General features: G+C 35.6%; 1 protein-coding gene across 4 annotated transcripts in view; it reads left to right on the top strand.

Annotated features, from left to right (window-relative positions):
• Window positions 1-16,696, top strand: part of LOC145664449 (DNA topoisomerase 2-binding protein 1-A-like) — a 1,008,895-nt gene that overhangs the window by 944,568 nt on the left and 47,631 nt on the right. For all 4 annotated transcript variants that reach the window (XM_081731135.1, XM_081731136.1, XM_081731137.1 and 1 more), the window contains one exon: window positions 16,450-16,650. In XM_081731135.1, the coding sequence (XP_081587261.1) occupies window positions 16,450-16,650 (201 nt within the window). The remainder of the gene's footprint in view (window positions 1-16,449; window positions 16,651-16,696) is intronic.

Raw genomic sequence — 16,696 nt, 5'->3', positions numbered from 1 at the left:
TCTATATTTGTTAACATTTTTTAAAAAAAGTTGTTTCTATCTTCAATGATAAGGAACTTGTTTCTGACAAAAACAAGACTAGTTGTCATATCAAAACTGTGATAACTTACTAAATGGAACAGATAGTCACTACTGTTCGAGAATTGAATTCTTGCATTTGGCAACAATCAAGCAATTTGTGCTCGGATTTATTCGACCATTTGCTTTAGCATTGTCCATGTGGCCTTAAACTAATGCAACCTAAACATAATTTATGAATGTAGTATTCAAATAGAAGGTCAGCTTAGTAAATGTAACTACCATCATCATGAAGTCTGTTTCCAACAAGAAATATTTAATTTAAATAATATATTTATGACAGATTTTTGCCGGACCATCCAAACTTGCCGCTCCACGCAAATGCACGTGTTGCAAGTATGGTAGAGCCGGCTCTGCATATCATATATATCTAGTCGACAAATTATTTATATATGACATTTAGAAAAATACTATTAGGCAAATTAGTATTAGTTTTTACCATTAGACAAGTTATTTGAATGTTATACTGTTCGTGACATTATTTTCGTAGTTATTCAAGGCCTGCTTTCACGAAAACACAAAATTTCATTTCTACTTTTATTTCTTAGTTGATATTGATGAAAACTGCTGAAACCCGAATTGTTAATAGGTATGGTATTCATGTAAATTGTAAAATATTTGTAGCGTATCAGCATCTAGCGTTTAATTTATGTTGCATTTTATGGTGATTATACCTACATAAAAATATTTAGTACTGAAATAGACGTAAGATGCATTGCAAATGACTATTTGAAAAAAAAACGAAATTTAGAAAAAAAACGAGAGGCAATGTTCTTTTTCTAAAAAAACGTACATTTCTGAAAAAATACGAACGGTTTTTTTTTTTCTATTTACAACACTACTTCGCTTAAAAAATTCCAAATTTCCAAACGCAAATTCTAAGCCTACAGTTTTAAAATTGCAGTTACATGTACATACTTCAACTTAGTATACATAAAAAATTACATTATAAAAACATCAGACAAATAATATTATTTATTCGGTATTGAAAACCTCGAATCAACTATTGGAGTTATTTAGCATTTTTTTTTAATATCACAAAATTAAAGGTGTGGGACATGGATATATTACGAACAGTATTTTTATACAATTTGTATATATATATTTTAAATAGACCGTTTAGAATTATTTATCCTTACAATTTTTTATATCTCCAACTTCAAGGTGAGGGATATGCGATATTGATATATTCAGAAAGTGTTGACCACCCTACAGAATGTCGGTCGTACGCTGTTTTCGTCCTATGCCGTGTCGATCCTACGTCGTTTCGGTCCTTTGCCGTGTCGGCCCTGTGCCGTTTCGGTCCTATGCCGTGTCGATCCTACGCCGTTTCGATCGTATGACGGTTCTCTCCTATATATCCTTAAGAAAATAATTGTTACTTAATATTGCGTAATTATAAAATAATGTATTTTTTATTATTTCGATCGTATGAAAGTTCTGCTGTCGATCCTATGCCGTTTCAGTTCTGTGCCGTGTCGATCCTATGCCGTGTCGATCCTACGCCGTGTCGGCCCTACGCAGTGTCGGTCCTGTGCATGTAACCCCTTTAAACAACATGCATTTCGTAATTGCACATACTTGTCGGCAATAATTGTGTAATTCCTGTTTTACTCCTAAACATTTCTGTTTCCGTCATCATACAGTTTTCGTCGTCAAAATTAAATCGTCAACGACAGGAGGAATGCCATTGTAATGTCATTTCTATCTTACTTCAGAGTAAAATATTAAGTTCTATGAAGAATCGCAATAACAAAATTGTCGAATAACACTTTTCGAACTATGGTCTTTTATATTCGTAGTCAGCTGCTTTAACCATTAGACCACGATCACTTTGCCCGAATGCGTTGTGATTGATGTCTACAGCAATTGAATTCTGTGTATCCACTTCGAATCTTCTGTATAGTTTCTTTGTTTCATGGATTCTTTCCTATTTCTTTTATGTTGTTGTCACTTTCCTACACTATGTATTATTTCTATTTATAACTTCTGTTCGCGTACGCAATATATTCCAAACTTTCATTGCCTCTCCCCACAAACTAACTTTGACTAATTTAATTTTCAAATTCTCCATACCAGTCAATGAAGGGATGCCAGAGTCACAAACAGATGTCCATTTACTTTATTGACACATAGTACAGTAGAATCGGGTAAAGATAGAACCCAATGCTTTCCTTACGGGAAATGGAATACAATAAATTTTATGACATTATATTGTTATAAGAAAAGGAGGTCTGAATACAAAGAGTTGAGTAATGGTGTATAAAATACTTTATTTGTTCTGCCTTTTTATTTTATTTATGGCCCCACCATGTTGGCGTCATTGTTAAGGATAGGGGGCGCGGTGGCTCAGTGGTAGAGCGTTCACCTTCGGTGCTTGGGGTTCCTGGTTCGATCACAGGTCGCGCCGTGTGGACTTTGTGATGGACAAACACCTTGCTCGTGGCTTTTCTCGGGGTTCTCCAGTTTCCTCCCACTTTCTTCATTCCACCATTTCATTCATTTCTCATAATCACCACCTCCTTTAGCCTAACCGGCATAAGCGTGGGACGTAAAACTTACAGATTTCATTTCATTTTCATTGTTAAGGATCTCGTCATCGTCATGTTTGATTGGCTTCAGTAGAATGCTGCCGTTGTGAAAGAAAAGGGGTGAGAGGGAAATCTGTCTTTTGTTTGTATGCTTTATTGATGGGGTCACTGTTATACAAAGGGACAGGAATGCTGTATTGTTTATTTAAAAACCGCGAGTGAACTTTGCGCTGTCATGTACCTCTCTCTTGAAAATGCTTTTTAATAGGTTCTACACACTTTCATCGTGTGAACGGTGGAAGAAGAGAATGTGTTAAAAATATTTAAATTTGGTAAAATGACGTGGCGTAGGTAACTTGATTTGGCAAAAAAAAAAAAAAAAAAAAAGTGTAGAGCGAGGAAAAAGTGGCCCGAATGGATACGCAGCGCGGTTACACGCAGTGGCAGTGATGGTGCGGGAACTGCGGGGCAGATGCGGACACAATCGCGTGGCTTCATTGCCTTTGTCTTGTTTAGTTTAAATATAGGACAATGTATAGTTTCGTTGAGGATGAAGGCCCAGCAGTGTAGAAAGTGATAAGAACGCTCTTAGAAGACAAAACTTCCAGATTATGTGGTTACATTATTTTAGGAAACAAAGTTAGAGAAGTCCGATTGAAATGTAAAGTGTACCCGCGTCTTTCTTCGGAAAGTGAAGAAGTAATTGAAACTTCGGATTACGACCTCGAAGCATTTGAATCATCGTCAGATAAAATTTATGGTATCTGACGAGGAAGATGATGGTGTGGTTATCACCTGTTGTACAGTAATACACCCTCGGCAGTAGATTGACATAGTATTTCACCATTCACCAGTAAACATGATTTTAATCACTTTGAAAACGAATTTTTGGCTTACATATAACGCATACACATATTCCGCATACAATAACCCCTTATGCATCATACAGCATTAATTTTGAAAACAATATTTATAACTGACATACTTAGGCACATGAAAGCCTCGTTACAAATACTAGAATATTCTACCTTTTTCTTGTTACATGCCTACATTTTGAAATGGCAAGATCATAACTTCTGTGTAAATGAGTGAAACAGTTATATAATAGAAATAGCGTAAATATTTCTCCGTATGTTACCGAATTCCGGTGTAGGTGCTTACTTCCGATTCAAACTCGAGTATTGTTTCTGATTTGTACCGGAAAGTAAGTCCCCTTGTTTATAGAAACCTGATGCTGAAAATATATTAATCTCCAATTTATTAGTCAATCGATCAGCCTGCTCAGCGACAAAGAAATAAAGAAATCGTAGAAACATAATAGTATGGAATATATGTTCGAGTGATTTGGTAATATTTTTAGTATTCAATGTTATATACACGATTTCTGTGGCTGCTGAGACCGTTTGCGTCTATGATCAGTGCTGTAATTTGTCCTGTGGCTTCCGTAACTAATTTTCTGATGTTGCATGTATGTCAAACGGCGTCTATGACCTGCTTCCGTTGAATTCGTTTCTTGACTTTTCTTGTCGCAGCCCAGATCCCAGTGATCTAGTTCGTTCCGTTGTTCCTTAGCTCTGTGGCGTAGCACAGTACACATTGTACTTACTTCGAGTGGAGTCAGAGTAGATGTTCGAAATGTTCCTCATGGCTGTCAGGGACCCATGGTCACTGGCCCGGGGTCAATGACCTAGGGGTACATAGGACCACCCCCTCTAAATTTTGGCAGGGGTACTTTGGCCCACCCCCAAAATTTTGGCAGGGGTACATAGGACCACCCCCCTTAAATTTTGGAAATTGCCAAATCTAAAAATTTGGTATGGTAGCCTAAGACCACAGTATGTACCTCTATCAGTATTGGGTGTCTATGTCGTTCCCTTTCATGGGTAAAAAATTGCCAAAAATTCACATTTCGGAGGTTTTTGACCTAATTTATCCCCTTTGATGAGGTGTTATTACCCTATATGGTTATATGGGCGTATACAGGGGTCCATTACCTTTCATAAGACAGGGGTATATTAATGCACCCATTGAAAGATTTGGGAGGGGTACCTTGGCCCACCCCTTAAATTTTGGAAATTGCCCAATTTAAACATTTGGTATTCTAGTACAGGACCCTAATATGTATTATGATAAATTTGGATGGTCCACCTCGTTCCCTTTTAGGGGTACCAAATTGCCAAAATATAAACGTAAGCAATACGTAGTACCACGTGTTTGGTTTTTGACCTAATTTATTCCTTTGGATGAGGTCCTATTACCTTATATATTTATATGAGCGTATACAGGAGTCTATTACCTTTCATAAGACATGGGTATATTGGTGCACCCCGGGAGGGGTACCTTGGCCCACCCCTTCAATTTTAGAAATTGCCCAATTTAAACATTTGGTATAATAGTATAGAGCCATAGTATGTATCACTATAAATTTGGGTGGTCCACCTCGTTCCCTTCTAGGGGTACACAATTGTAAAATTTTAGTACAACCACGTGTTTGGTCTTTTGACCTAATTTATCACCTTTGATGAGGTGTTATTATCCTATATCGTTATATGGGCGTATACAGGGGTTCATTACCTTTCATAAGACATGGGTATATTAATGCACCCCTTGAAAAATTTGGGAGGGATACCTTAGACCACCCTTTAATTTTGGAAATTGCCCAATTTAAACATTTGGTATAATAGTATAGGACCCTAATATATATTACTGTTACTTCGTTCCCTTTTAGGGGTACAAAATTGCCAAAATATAAACGTAAGCAATACGTTGTACCACGTGTTTCGTTTTTTACCTAATCTAATCCATTGGATGAGGTCCTATTACCTTATACGTTATATGGTCACGTATGGGGATTCATTTCCTATCATAAGACATAGGTACATTTGTGCACCCGGGAGGGGTACTTTGACCCACCCCTTTAATTTTGGAAATTGTCCCTTTTATATGTTTGGTATTATAGTATAGGACCCTAATGTAAATTACTATAAATTTTGGTGGTTCACCTCGTTTCCTTTCATGGGTACGAAATTGCCAAATTTTAGTACAACCACGTGTTTGGTTTTGGCTCAATTTATCCCCTTGGATGAGATCCTATTACCTTATATGGTTATATGGTCATGTATATATTGGTCCATTTCCTATTATAAGACATGGGTACATTGATGCACCCTTTAAATTTTTGGAAGGGGTACCATGGCCAACCCCCTTAAATTTTGGAAATTTTCCAATTTGAGCATTCGGTATCATAGTATATGCCTCAACATGTATCATGATAAATTTGGGTGGTCCATCTTGTTCCCTTTCATGGGTAAAAATTGCTAAAATATAAACATAAGCAATATGTTGTACCATGTGTTTGGTTTTTGGCCCAATTTCTCCCCTTTGATGAGGTTCTATTACCTTATATGGTTATATGGTCATGTATATGGGTTCATTTCCTATCATAAGACATGGGTACATTGACGCACCCTTTAAAATTTGGGAGGGTATCTTGGCTCATCCACTCCGTTTTAGAAACTGTTTAATATAAGCATTTGGTATCATAGTACAGGACTTCAATATCTACCACTATAAATTTGGATGGTCCACATCGTTCCCTTTCATCGGTAAAGAACTACCAAAAAATCAAATTTCGGAGGTTATTGACACCTATTTAGCACGTTATATGGGTATGTACAGAGGTTTATTACCTTTATATGTTTATGTTCCCTTTTAAATTTGGGAATTATCAAATAACAAAATTCGGTAAACGTTTTCTAGGACCCATTGGTGTTCCTCTTATGACCAAATATTCAAAATTTAAAGGTTATTGACCGGCTTTATTATTGAATAAGTACAGGATTTATTACTTTTTCATAAGACGCATGTGTATTTGTGTACCAATCTTAAATTTTGGGAGGGGTACATTTCTTATTGTCATATCAATAATTGGTAATTGGATAGTATCTCATTCATTGGGTAAATTATTGTCAAATATGAGTATGATCACGTGATCAGTTATTAACCTATGATGGGATTAGTAGTCCAGAACAATGGTACATTGAAACTTTGTAGGATAATTTGAGAATGCGTCATTGGTATTGATTATTCCCGCCAAATATAAACGTAAGCAAGACGTTGTACCACGTGATTGTCCTTGATGAGGTAGTGTACAGGGATTCATTTCCTTTGTTGTGGTACTTCTTAAGTTTGAGTACACACACTTCTAGAAAACAGTTGGTTCTACTCAGGTAAACAATTGACGGACATTATTGACCTTATTGAACATATAATGATATGATTAACTCTAAGACTTAGGTATATCAAGAGAAGTATTCTTTAAATTTGGGAATGGTGATAAACAGAATTTTAACATAAGGTGCGAAATTTGAAACAATACATTGAACTTTAGTCACAGCTCATAGTCTAAGATCATTGGTGGTGATTGATTTGAAATCAGATAGCTAACCTTATTGAATCTTATGACTCATAGACGAAAGGCAATACATGCTACAACAGTTTGAAATTTAATCATAAGGTGATGTAATCTGACACTAGCAAAGTTATTGTTAATGCAATCTGATTGGCTGATCACTATCTTTCGTGCAATCTGATTGGTTGATGATTTTCAAATCTTTGCTGTATTCAGTTTTAAGATTTGTTTAACATTTAAAAATCTTGGTTTCGTTCAACATTTTGCACTCACTGATAAATATGATCAAAACCGTTTATTTGTTAATCGAATAGTTAAAAACCGGATAAAGTTTGACGGTTAACCGTGAAACGTAAAATTTTTAGTTTGAAATTTTTTGTTTGAAACTTTGTGTTTCGAAATTTTGTTTGAAATTTTTTTGACAACTTTTGTTTCAAATTTTTTTGTTGCAAAATTTTGTTTGAAAATTTTTTGTTTAAAATTTTTTGTTCGAAATTTTTGTTTTCCAAATTTTCAAAATTTTGTTTCAAAGATTTTTGTTTGAAAATTTTGTTTCAAAGTTTGGTTTGACATTTTTAAAGTTTGTGCACTCATTAGTAAAGAACCGGAACTGTTTAGAACTAAAACCTCTGGCAACATTGTGGTGCAATAGTACACGTCAGAACATGGGGCTGTACTTGAAATGAAAAAAACACAAATCATTGAAATGGATCATTTTATTACACTCCACATACATCCATACCAGATAGTGGTTCTGGATATTGTCGATACAATGTATTTTGAACTTCTTGCACTAGTTTGTCTTTAGCGTATAATTTAAATTCCAGTTGAAGTTTTTTAAGGTCTAATGCAATATCAATTGGTGGAAACTCAATGTCCATTTGATCACAAATAAACTGTTTATCAATACATGTATGCACCCACGAACGATGTTGACAACCATCACAATATCTAGATACATGTTGTACAATATGCATAACACATTTTTCAAAATAGTACTTTTTCAGGAATATACTAGTTTTGTTGCACACTTCCACTGCATGTTTAACACACTGAAATACGCTGATGAATTTGTTCCATTCCGTTTGTGTTAGATACACCATGTTGCGAGGGACATGGAATGTACTCTTTTTACGTAACAGCACCATCTTCTCTTCGAGGACTGTACGCAGCACCACTTCATGATTTGAGCCTAATGATTTGACTATGGTCACATTTAGCTCATCATGAAAATAATCGTTCATTTGGTCGATTCGTGAACATATTTGCCATTTTTCACAGGTCAGTTGTACACCAAATTGTTCTGCTTTGCCCAATCGAATCACAGGTTCAAATGTTCTAGCACTGATACCAATCATCACATGTTTTGTTTGAAATATATTTATTGGATAATAGCTTGCGAAGATGAATTCTTTATCGTTAGAAGTACACATCTTTCCTCCTGAAAAGCACTTGCTCAAATGATTTCGTGGGATGATATTGTATTTGCTGGTTTATAGTTATTGCTGACGTCATTGGTAAGGAATGTGCTGACGTTTGAATTCATGATTTCATCACAGTTGCTGACGTCATCCTGACCAACCAAATTCATACAACTATGTCTAATGTGCTGACGTTTGAATTCATGATTTCATCACAATTGCTGACGAATCCGGCTGTGTACTAAATTCAAGTTGATGACTTCGACCCAAGAATCCTTTGTAACATAAAGATACAGATCCAGTATTTAAGAAACGTAACAGTTCTTCTTGTTTTGATGCTTCCATGGGTAAATATCTTGCTGGTAAAATTATATACTTATCATTTTCAAGCTTCACTACGATTCTTAATCCAAACTTTGTAGGGATCATTTGGCTAGCTAAGATTCTATAAGGTACATTCTGTTGTAAATCAGTAATCTTGGTAAATGATTTCATCACATCATGCGTGTTTAGAAATTGCAGACAAGTAGCCATGATGATGTTATCATGAATACTAACTCGAACGATACTTATATATGATGCAAAACTGATGACGTTGCATTATCGTGTTCTGACGTGTACTATTGCACCACAATGTTGCCAGAGGTTTTTGTTCTAAACAGTTCCGGTTCTTTACTAATGAGTGCACAAACTTTTAAAAATGTCAAACCAAACTTTGAAACAAACATTTCAAAAAAAAATTCAAACGAAAAAATTTCAAACCAAATTTTCTTCTAAGCAGTTCCGGTTCTTCACTAATGAGTGCACAAACTTAAAAATTTTAAACAAAAAAATTTGGAAACGAAAAAATTTTCAAAACAAAAATTTCGAACAAAAAATTTTAAACAAAAAATTTTCAAACAAAATTTTGCAACAAAAAATTTGAAACAAAAGTTGTCAAAAAAAATTTCAAACAAAATTTCGAAACAAAAAGTTCCAAACAAAAAATTTCAAACTAAAAATTTTACGTTTCACGGTTAACCGTCAAACTTTATCCGGTTTTTAACTATTCGATTAACAAATAAACGGTTTTGATCATATTTATCAGTGAGTGCAAAATGTTGAACGAAACCAAGATTTTTAAATGTTAAACAAATCTTAAAACTGAATACAGCAAAGATTTGAAAATCATCAACCAATCAGATTGCACGAAAGATAGTGATCAGCCAATCAGATTGCATTAACAATAACTTTGCTAGTGTCAGATTACATCACCTTATGATTAAATTTCAAACTGTTGTAGCATGTATTGCCTTTCGTCTATGAGTCATAAGATTCAATAAGGTTAGCTATCTGATTTCAAATCAATCACCACCAATGATCTTAGACTATGAGCTGTGACTAAAGTTCAATGTATTGTTTCAAATTTCGCACCTTATGTTAAAATTCTGTTTATCACCATTCCCAAATTTAAAGAATACTTCTCTTGATATACCTAAGTCTTAGAGTTAATCATATCATTATATGTTCAATAAGGTCAATAATGTCCGTCAATTGTTTACCTGAGTAGAACCAACTGTTTTCTAGAAGTGTGTGTACTCAAACTTAAGAAGTACCACAACAAAGGAAATGAATCCCTGTGCACTACCTCATCAAGGACAATCACGTGGTACAACGTCTTGCTTACGTTTATATTTGGCGGGAATAATCAATACCAATGACGCATTCTCAAATTATCCTACAAAGTTTCAATGTACCATTGTTCTGGACTACTAATCCCATCATAGGTTAATAACTGATCACGTGATCATACTCATATTTGACAATAATTTACCCAATGAATGAGATACTATCCAATTACCAATTATTGATATGACAATAAGAAATGTACCCCTCCCAAAATTTAAGATTGGTACACAAATACACATGCGTCTTATGAAAAAGTAATAAATCCTGTACTTATTCAATAATAAAGCCGGTCAATAACCTTTAAATTTTGAATATTTGGTCATAAGAGGAACACCAATGGGTCCTAGAAAACGTTTACCGAATTTTGTTATTTGATAATTCCCAAATTTAAAAGGGAACATAAACATATAAAGGTAATAAACCTCTGTACATACCCATATAACGTGCTAAATAGGTGTCAATAACCTCCGAAATTTGATTTTTGGTAGTTCTTTACCGATGAAAGGGAACGATGTGGACCATCCAAATTTATAGTGGTAGATATTGAAGTCCTGTACTATGATACCAAATGCTTATATTAAACAGTTTCTAAAACGGAGTGGATGAGCCAAGATACCCTCCCAAATTTTAATGGGTGCCTCAATGTACCCATGTCTTATGATAGGAAATGAACCCATATACATGACCATATAACCATATAAGGTAATAGAACCTCATCAAAGGGGAGAAATTGGGCCAAAAACCAAACACATGGTACAACATATTGCTTATGTTTATATTTTAGCAATTTTTACCCATGAAAGGGAACAAGATGGACCACCCAAATTTATCATGATACATGTTGAGGCATATACTATGATACCGAATGCTCAAATTGGAAAATTTCCAAAATTTAAGGGGGTTGGCCATGGTACCCCTTCCAAAAATTTAAAGGGTGCATCAATGTACCCATGTCTTATAATAGGAAATGGACCAATATATACATGACCATATAACCATATAAGGTAATAGGATCTCATCCAAGGGGATAAATTGAGCCAAAACCAAACACGTGGTTGTACTAAAATTTGGCAATTTCGTACCCATGAAAGGAAACGAGGTGAACCACCAAAATTTATAGTAATTTATATTAGGGTCCTATACTATAATACCAAACATATAAAAGGGACAATTTCCAAAATTAAAGGGGTGGGTCAAAGTACCCCTCCCGGGTGCACAAATGTACCTATGTCTTATGATAGGAAATGAATCCCCATACGTGACCATATAACGTATAAGGTAATAGGACCTCATCCAATGGATTAGATTAGGTAAAAAACGAAACACGTGGTACAACGTATTGCTTACGTTTATATTTTGGCAATTTTGTACCCCTAAAAGGGAACGAAGTAACAGTAACATATATTAGGGTCCTATACTATTATACCAAATGTTTAAATTGGGCAATTTCCAAAATTAAAGGGTGGTCTAAGGTATCCCTCCCAAATTTTTCAAGGGGTGCATTAATATACCCATGTCTTATGAAAGGTAATGAACCCCTGTATACGCCCATATAACGATATAGGATAATAACACCTCATCAAAGGTGATAAATTAGGTCAAAAGACCAAACACGTGGTTGTACTAAAATTTTACAATTGTGTACCCCTAGAAGGGAACGAGGTGGACCACCCAAATTTATAGTGATACATACTAGGGCTCTATACTATTATACCAAATGTTTAAATTGGGCAATTTCTAAAATTGAAGGGGTGGGCCAAGGTACCCCTCCCGGGGTGCACCAATATACCCATGTCTTATGAAAGGTAATAGACTCCTGTATACGCTCATATAAATATATAAGGTAATAGGACCTCATCCAAAGGGATAAATTAGGTCAAAAACCAAACACGTGGTACTACGTATTGCTTACGTTTATATTTTGGCAATTTGGTACCCCTAAAAGGGAACGAGGTGGACCATCCAAATTTATCATAATACATATTAGGGTCCTGTACTAGAATACCAAATGTTTAAATTGGGCAATTTCCAAAATTTAAGGGGTGGGCCAAGGTACCCCTCCCAAATCTTTCAATGGGTGCATTAATATACCCCTGTCTTATGAAAGGTAATGGACCCCTGTATACGCCCATATAACCATATAGGGTAATAACACCTCATCAAAGGGGATAAATTAGGTCAAAAACCTCCGAAATGTTAATTTTTGGAAATTTTTTACCCGTGAAAGGGAACGACATAGACACCCAATACTGATAGAGGTACATACTGTGGTCCTAGGCTACCATACCAAATTTTTAGATTTGGCAATTTCCAAAATTTAAGGGGGGTGGTCCTATGTGCCCCTGCCAAAATTTTGGGGGTGGGCCAAGGTACCCCTGCCAAAATTTAGAGGGGGTGGTCCTATGTACCCCTAGGTCATTGACCCCGGGCCAGGGACCATGGGTCCTGAGGCAGGGACCCAGGGGCCAAAAAGTGTCCTGAAGTGCTGCCATTACTACTTGCGTTTATTATTCTCTTCATTTCGAAAGAAAAAAAATCCGAACAAATACCACCATAATTCATCTTATTTTGAATGTAATCACCATATTCGTATTCAGTTTGTGCCCCTCTTCAATCTCTTATTCTGATTAGGCTTTTCTCCTTATCTTTAACTACACTTTTGATTGATTTAATTCTCATATTCTCCACTGTTAGAGCGCAGGAATGCCAGACTCATAAAAGAAATGTACATTTACTTTCCTGACAGAGAGTTCATTAGACTCAGCGAAAATAACACTCTTATGATGTCACCACAAGTTAAAATCAAGTGAATTTAGGTCCGGTGACCGGACGGATCATGTAACATGGCCATATCGACTGATCCACCTGCGGGGGAAGATATTGTTCACATATGCACGAACGGAAGTAAAAAAAAGTGGGGAGCTCCATCGAGCAAAACGAACAGTGTATCTTGCAAGAACTGCAGATACGCGTCGTTTGTTAGTCTTTGTGGCAGAATAACGGGTTCGATTAACTGGTAACCGAGAATCCTAGCCCAGACATGTATTCGGAACTACGGTTTATTGTGGGACTCGACCATTCCGTATGGATTTTCCTGCGCCCAGATGTGAGTGTTGTAGAAGCTGGTTATACCATCTCGCCCGAAGGCAGCCTCTTCAGTAAAGTGAATTAATGATAGAAATCCCAATATGATTGTAGCAACCAGCGACAGAACACCTCCTGTTGGAAAAAAGTAATAGAAGAGAACATCATCCTGTACCAAAAGGTATTACTACCCACTTAAACATCCTTAATTCCATTGCTAGCCACCGACCGTAGTCGTGTGGTCTGAGTCGTTCAGCTGTTAACAATGAGAGCTATTAATCGTTAGTTCGAGGTACCTGCTCGTGTGTCTGTCTCGGATTCGATTAAGTGGAATTAGAAACAGTCTAGTTTCGATATATATATATATATATATATTGTGTGTCATGTGTGTAATGCTTCCACAGGCAGTTATTAGCCCCCCTAGATGGGTTTCTGACTACGCAACTGGGTTGAGAAACAACGGGACAAACTGTTCCCCAGATCACTGGGTTCTGGGCTGTGACAAGAAAACAATCAGGAAAAGAATTCAACGTTAGCAGGTCATAGGCGCTACTTGATAAATACGCAACATCAGAAAATCGGTCATTTAAGTTACGGCACACATACACCACCGAGCATAGACGCCAATGTTCTCTGCAGCTACAGAAATCAAGTGTTTACAACATTGAGTATTAAAAATATTACCAAATCATAACTGCATATACTCGATATTACTATTACGTTTCTACGATGTTCTATGATTTTTCCTCGCTGAGTTAGGTTGATCGAATAGTTAGTAAATTGTAGCTTAACCATCTTTCCAGGATCATGTTTCTATAAGAGGCTTAACTAATCCCAGTACAATCCGAAACAATACTCGAGTTTTAATCGGAAGTAAGCAACCACATCGGAAATCGGTAACATGCAAGAATATTTACATTATTTCTATTATATGATTGTTTCATTCATTTAATAGAAGTTACGATTTTGTCATTTCAAAATGTAGGCCTATGACAAAAAACATAAAATATTCTATTTGTTACCAAAAACTTACTACCTAATTTTGTTACGAATCAGAGGATCATTTATATTTAGCGAAGACATTTATATTTAGTTTTTAGTTATAACATTTTAAGTTCGTAATTCGTATAAGGTACTTGCAAGGAAAGAAGTTGCTTTTATAACTTATTCACTCAAACCACCTATTTCCTTTGCTATCTGGGATCTACTTTCAACATTTACATAAAGTGCTTTTCATACTAACTTCTTATGTAGTCAGATATGACTGAGTTTGCAGCGAATAATTGCAAGTACAAGTATCATGAGGGACGTCCTAGAGGGTATGGTGGCGGGAAAGAGAGGGAGGGGGTGAAGGAGATTACAATTAATGGATGATATAAAAACAGAAAGATCATACGTGAAGACGAAGAAGTTAGCGGAGGACCGTGGAGCATGAAAGCTTCTCAGCTGCGGCAAGTGACCTGCCAATAAAGGCAGAATACCTATGGTGATGATGATGATGACATCTTTTGCAATGCATAAACATATTTTTCACACAAGTCACACTGTATTATCTTTTAATTACATACGTAAAACAGGTTGAATCCGTTAAATGCTTATGGTTGAATTATCGTAAAAGTTTTCATAGTTAGGAGACTGGATCTGCAAATCCGCTGAACGTGGGGAAATTGTTTACTTTTTTTAAATTGTTTTCTTGATCATATGATTAAGTTTTGTTTCCTAAAAAGCATTGGCGAAAGGTCGTAAGAGGCTCTGAGGCCCGGCCTACCCATTTACTTTCAGAAATTATAATTTATAATTAATTTATTTTCCTTACACAAAATGTATGATAGTTTTATAAGTTGAACAAAAAAAAAAAAAAATATTTTTCAATAAAGAAATCGTGGTTAGCACCACTACTTGGAGGCTCACCAAGCAGTGTCTCAGACGGCAGTAGAATTGCCGCCAATCTCTCAGAAAATCCCGCGAGAGAACGTGTTGGTAATAACCTGCGAATGAGACCGGCCTCAGCGCTTATCGACTTATGTTTCTACATAAAGAGTTTCTCTTGAGACCTTCGATTTCGATTCGATATGTTAAATAAAGAGCAAGACAACGTGGGGCCCCATTCCGTACCAACTTTGCTTAATTTTGCGGACTCTAACGCAATGCAAAAGCTGGAACAAGCAATTCTAAAGGTGCTACGCCTATTATCACAAACTTATGCCCCTTTATTCCGTTACGTTGATGCAAGCCTGTACGAAATCAGACTTGTTGAGTTCATTAGAATTGAGTAGTTTTTTAGATACTGGACGTGTCCAAAAGTGCATAGTACACACTTCGAGGATGCACAATCGAAATCTACAAATGGAGTGCACACTTAATAGTGTACACTTCGTCAAATTCGTGACTTTTTTTTCTTACATTTGCAAAAATGAATGAGAGAAAATTCCAGTAGAGATTATCAATATATAATATAATTCCTATTAAAGAATCCTTTATGTCAGTGGTCTTTTGAAAATTAATGTGTTATTAAGGAACGAAGACCAACACCTGTGTTGAAAATAGAACAAACAGAAGTATTGACATAAAGAGCAGCGTATGAAAAAATATTTAAGTCTGATTATGTTTTAAAGGAGAATTAAGTGAAATACAAAATGACTTGATTGAACGCTTGTTGTTTTGAACAATATAATTAAAGACGAACTTTTACAGAGTTTGTTTCGGCACAAGTAGACGAAACGCATATATTTCTTGCGATGGCCATCGTTCCCACCCGATCGCGCCCAATTGAAACAATTAATTGCATTACGGTGAATTAGATCAACTCGGATTGAATAAGTGCTGTCGATGGTGTACAATTACGTGAAATTCATGTAAATTTGTCTTCTTGTGTTTCTGTAGTAAAATATATATGTCCAGTGGCGTATTTATGATTTTGTTTCGGGGGAGTCTTGATTAACTTGGTACCTGGAAATGTGAAAATTTTGCAAGATATTTCATTTACTTTAATATATTAAATACAATTTCGGGGGGTCTTAAGCCCAGAATCCCCCCTAAATACGCAACTGTTTATGTCTATTGATAATTTGCTTATTATTATTATTATTATTATTATTATTATTATTATTATTATTATTATTATTATTATTATTTTATTACATTGGGCCTACTCTCTTAAAACTATCACCGTTCGCAACTGCTAAAAAGTTAGTGATTATATGCTTGGAGTTTAATTTCTAATGATTGATTATGTGTTCATTTTTTTCTCTTACAGGAAAGAGTACATTATAAACAAATAGTAGAAGAATTAGGTGGTACGTTAAGTGATACTGCAATATGTGATTCTTCAGCTACTCATTTAGTTGCTACCAAACTCGGACGAAATGAAAAATTATTAGCATGTATGGCCTCTGGAGTTTGGATCTTACATAGTTCTTATCTTGATGCCTCCTGGAAACACAAAATTTTCATTGCTGTAAGTGTTTTATCTGATTTCTTTTAAGTAATAGATAAGCATTGCA

Source organism: Thermobia domestica, chromosome 11, assembly GCF_964235325.1.
Source record: "Thermobia domestica chromosome 11, izTheDome1.hap1.1, whole genome shotgun sequence".
NCBI classification, from domain to species: Eukaryota; Metazoa; Arthropoda; class Insecta; order Zygentoma; family Lepismatidae; genus Thermobia; species Thermobia domestica.
This window is presented reverse-complemented; position numbering and strand designations above follow the sequence as displayed.